The following is a 5179-nucleotide window of genomic DNA, read 5'->3' on the forward strand; positions in this document are numbered from 1 at the left end:
TTTCCCCCGAGGTTAACATGTAGTAGGTAACTCTGTTTGTCGAGGCTAGGACGACATGTAGTAGGTAACCATGTCCTTGGGGGATAGCTGACGCGTTCCACAAGTAGTTGTCCCCCAAGGCTAACATGTAGTAGGTAACTCTGTTCGTCGAGGCTAGGACAATATATAGTAGTTACATTTCTTTTCTCAACATGCTTTAACATTCTGGCTATAGTATTTTGCCATAACTTCTTTACTCCTGTTAATTCTTTTTTCCTTGAGTCAAGGATCTACTGACTCCCAAGGTAGGGATAAGGTCGGCATACAGTACTCTACCCTCCTCGGACCTGGAATTACAATGTGTATGTTGTTGTGGTGGTCGTTGTAATGACTATTTTGCTTTTGCAGTTTAGGAGAAGTACAAGCAAAAGGAACCATCTACTTATCGAACATCCGGATGGTCTTTGTTGCAAAGAACCCTAAGGACAACTTCATTGCTTTCGACATTCCTTTGGTATGTAATCCTCACATTTCTAGCTTTCTACTTGAATTTTCCAGACCACGTAATGTGACTATATCTGATATATTGTTGTCCGGTTAGTTCTGTCTAGCTTCACATAAGCAATATCGCTCGTGTTGAATTCCTGCATTTGTGTCTGTTTTATCGCTTGTTGGGGGAAACTGTCGGAGCCTTGAACAGCGTTGTTGAAGGCCGATTAAGCCCTGAAGCTACCTGCAAAGCGGAGCTTCTGTGTAGGCACAAGGCGTTAAGGTGTGCATCTCATCGCCCATATGTCTTGTCTTGACGAGAGCAACATTGAATAGTTGTTATTTGTTTGTTTTGCAAAGGAGAAGTTTTTCTACACATACACACACACACATTCGGGGTGAGGCTGCGTATAAGACCCTTGTAGTCCGGTCCTTCCCCGGATCCCAAGCATAGCAGGAGCTTTAGTGCACCAGACTGCCCTTTTACACACGTTCTCCAACTATCAGTACTATTGTTGTGACATGCTGTCTAGATTTTGCTATATTTGTGTGACTTGATTCAGATATGGTCGAAGTTGTTGTATAGGAGCAGAGGTGGATCCGGAATCATGAGTTTGTTGGTTCAAAGGAGAAGTTTTTTCACACACACATTCAGGGTAAGGCTGCGTATAAGACCCTTGTGGTCCGGTCCTTTCCTGGACCCCGCGCATAGCGGGAGTTTTAGTGTACCAGGCTGCCCTATACGTTCATGTGTAGGAGTTCTTCCATGCTTTGACGAATTCCTTTTTTTCTCTCTTACTTGACGATTATGTACTGTCTAGATTGTTTTATCTTGAGCCGGGGGTCTGTCGGAAACAGCCTGTCTACCTCACCTCTGAGGTAGTGGTATGGACTGTGTATACTTACCCTCCCCTGACTCCACTTGGTGGGAATATACTGCGTGTTGTTGTTGTACTTAAAGATTATGTACTGTCAATTATATTGCTACCAAATCATGGGTTTTTGTGACGAATGGAATACGAAAACAATATTTGGAAAACCGATAATTGATATGGAGGTCGAGAATTAGGATACAGGGTTAGTAGATAGTCGAGCATATTTCTTTTCCTTTCTCCGAGTATCAGTACCATTCTTGTTTTTCATTACTTTTAGATCTCTATTACTACATGTCGTTCCTTTAGCCTCGATTATCTTATTATTTTTCTGTTGTTTCTACTCGTTGCTACTTGTCTGCGTACACTTTACCCTCCCCAGACCCCCACGTAAGATTACACTGGATATGTCGTTGTCGATAATGGCTCTAACTCATCCAAATTTACTTCATTCTGCAGCTTTTTGTTCATGGTGAAAGACTAAATCAACCAATATTCTTCTGCAAAAACATTTCAGGATATGTAAATCCAGTAAGTATGTATTAGCTACTTCATATCTATGTTGCTCGGACTCTTCAAAAATGTCAATGGGTGCGTGCTCGATTCTCCAAAATTAACGTATTTTTGGAGAATCCCGACACGGGTGCAACATTGAAAGTGAAGAGCCCGCACAACTTAGCTTCAGAGACTGATTCTAGCCTATTTCAGGTTGCACCAGATAATGAAAACAGTGGCATTCCTCATTCATTTAAAATTTTGTTCAAGGAATGTGATTGTGAGAGTTTCATCTCATTATTTTTCGATTTGATTGGAAAAGTGAGAAGGCGCTATCGTAGGTCAAGGGAAAAACATCGCGTAGATCCTCTTCACGAACCAACAAAAATACCAGTCGATGAGATGACGCGATATGCGTATGTCATGTTTCTTGCTTTTTGTACAATGAAGTTACTCCCTTTGTCCCAATTTATGTAACACTTTCTCCTTTCTAGACAAGTTTCAAAAGTCGCTCTTTCTTAAACTGTGTCTGGTCAAATACCGTCACATAAATTGGGACGTAGGGAGTATGTGATATCTTTCTTATCAATATCTTCACTGATTCATAACTTACAATTCTTATTATGGCAAACTTTGCAGATATGTTGACCCCAATGATCCTACAAGTATCTTCTTGCAGCAGACTACTCCAGAGTCTCAACTCAGGTGTCGTCGCACATGCCAGTCACAGCCTTCATCAGGTTAACCGGATAATGCAATTTGTGCGCGAGATGCATCTTTTTTGTGTGCGTTCAGACCTCTCCATACGGTGAAGAGTAGCGAGTTTGTTTTGTATATGATGCAGGAGCGGAGCTAGGGAGTGCAAAGGGGCTCGGCCAGACCCCCTTTGCCGGAAAACTAGTAGATGTTGGATCCCTTTTGCTTCTTCACGTGATTACTTCTTTATATTTGGAATCTCCTTAGGTTCTTTGTATGTTTTCGTTGTATAAAAATTTTGGCTCCGCCATTGATATGATGTATACTATAGCTTCATGACTCTTATATATCTGAGGTCCCTTCTCCTATCATTATATATGCATAACTATCAGTTCTGCTTTCTGTTGACATATTGAACATTTTAATCTCTTAGCAAATAAGTGGCCAAGCCTTTGTATGAGTAGCACTTCTTAGGGCAGCCAGGTGCACTAAAGCTCCCGCTATGTGTAGGATCCTGGGAAAGGCCCCACTAAAAGGGTGTATTGTACGCAACCTTACCTTGCATTTCTGCTGGAGGTTGTTTCCAAGGCTTGAACCCGTGACCTGTAGCAGCAACTTTATTAGTTACTCCAAGACTCCCTTTCATCAAAAGGGGAAAATGTTGAGTCCCGCATCGGCGGGAGGTCTCTTTATACAGTATTAGGCAATTCTCACTTGATAAGTTAGCTTCTGTAATTGAGTTAGGCTCGAATTGTATTTCTTTATCATGTTATCAGAGTCTGATCTAAATTCATCGTTTGCTTGACGTTGAGCCCTCATATAGTGTTACATTCTCACCTCATGAGCTAACTAGCTAACTTTTGATACTGAGTTACGCCCAAAGTCCATTTCTTTATCGAACTCATGAACTCATAGTTCATTAGGCCTCAATATGTTGGAACATTTGTTTAGAACTCATAATGAACCTTATTATCTTAGGATACACTATCCTTTGAAGGAATAAAACTTCCCATTCGATGCTTACATCAACTCAATAAATACATGACACATATTTTGAACCGAAGGTACATATAATACATGTTTTATTATTCAAATAAAAGAGGGGTTTCATCAAATTTATTCTCCTTTTATGTGATCACCAGCACTTCTTCTTAGCTTTTCATCATTATATACAACACATTTCTGAGCTACAACCTCCTCTACAATAACAATGAAAGGTACCACAATTGTAGCAAGAACAACTAGTCCCTAGCCTCGCGCGCTCAACAAGTTCGTTAGTTTTTCTATTTCATGCTCTTTCTGCGCAGGAAATACTTGTACGTCATAGCCTATTTCATGCCCATCCCGCGCAGGAAATACTTGTACCTTACCATCGCCGTAGCCATTGGCATTGGGTGATGCATTAGTAACGTGAAAGTAACTAAGTCCCAAATTCATCAACAAAGTCATGGCTATTAGTACTACTTTTTTTGCCATGGTATTGCTAATTAAGTTGGCAATTTGTATAAGAATGTGATGATGAAAATGAAATTAACCTTGAGTTATATAGAAAGTTTTAATATATATGATTTTGGCCTAATTGTTAACTAAGAGATTCCTTAGTTCACCTAAGACTTGTAAACGACACAAGAAATGCTCCAAGGCATGTAAGTTATACATATAGGGTGTGTTTGGTACATGAAAAATATTTTTCTAGAATAATTCACTTAGACTTGCAAACGGCACAAGAAATGCTCTAAGACATACAAACACACCCATAGAGATTTAGGTTTTATGTTGTGGCCGATGTTTATGTTGAGCCGCCGGAATCTATTGGAAACAGCCCCTCTACCTCAAGGTTTTATGTTGTGGATGGTGTTTATATTGAATCTTGAGCCGAGGGTCTATCGGAAATAACCTCTCTACTTCCTTGGAGGTAGTGGTATGGACTGCGTACATTTTATCCTTCCCAGACCTCACTTTGTGAGAATATACTGGGTCTGTTGTTGTTGTTGTATGGTGTTTATATTGAGCCGGAGTCTCTTGGAAACAACCCTTCTACCTCAACTCTGTGAAGTAGTAGTACTGACTACGACTACGTCCACTCTACCCTCCCCAGACTTTACACTAGGTATGTTATTGTTCTTTAGCCTAGTTGATCGCGACCTAAAGTACAAATATCTAAGGCGACAATCTCTTTGCTAGTCTTTTCAACTAGCAAATTTACGTACCTGATAGCTCTCCTCTCTCCTTAGTCAGTTGACCTTCGATTTCGGAGAATAGAGCGGACGGAACACTCCTATAATGATATGATTTTGGAGATTAGACCAGAAGGAACTCCTATAATGATAAAAAGGCAGCCCGGTGCACTAAAGCTTCCGCTATATATAAGGGCCGGGGAAAGACCCCACCACAAGGGTATATTATATGCAGTCTTACCTTGCATTTCTGCCAGAGGCTGTTTCCAAGGCTTGAACCCGTGACCTCCTGATCACATAGCAGCAACTTTATCAGTTACTCCAAGGCTCCCCTTCGAGGAACTCCTATAATGATCTCTAGAAAATTGACATAAAACCAAATAAAATTTGTGAGAAGGAACTGGGGAAAATGTAGAAATGGAAGACACACACATACAGTGCAGCAAGAACTATAGCAACCATATTAGCAGA

The 5179-nt window shown here is 40.6% G+C and overlaps 1 protein-coding gene across 1 annotated transcript; it reads left to right on the forward strand.

Annotated features, from left to right (window-relative positions):
* Nucleotides 1–387: 387 nt before the first annotated feature.
* Nucleotides 388–2876, forward strand: LOC107879591 (UPF0664 stress-induced protein C29B12.11c; the record flags this gene model as incomplete). The annotated part of the gene is given in 4 exon segments (XM_047394245.1): nt 388–493; nt 1800–1871; nt 2049–2251; nt 2475–2876. Coding segments are annotated over 4 exon segments (487 nt in total), but the record flags the coding sequence as incomplete, so codon positions are not given.
* Between the last annotated feature and the right edge of the window lie 2303 nt (nt 2877–5179).

Source organism: Capsicum annuum, chromosome 8, assembly GCF_002878395.1.
Source record: "Capsicum annuum cultivar UCD-10X-F1 chromosome 8, UCD10Xv1.1, whole genome shotgun sequence".
Classification (NCBI taxonomy): domain Eukaryota; kingdom Viridiplantae; phylum Streptophyta; class Magnoliopsida; order Solanales; family Solanaceae; genus Capsicum; species Capsicum annuum.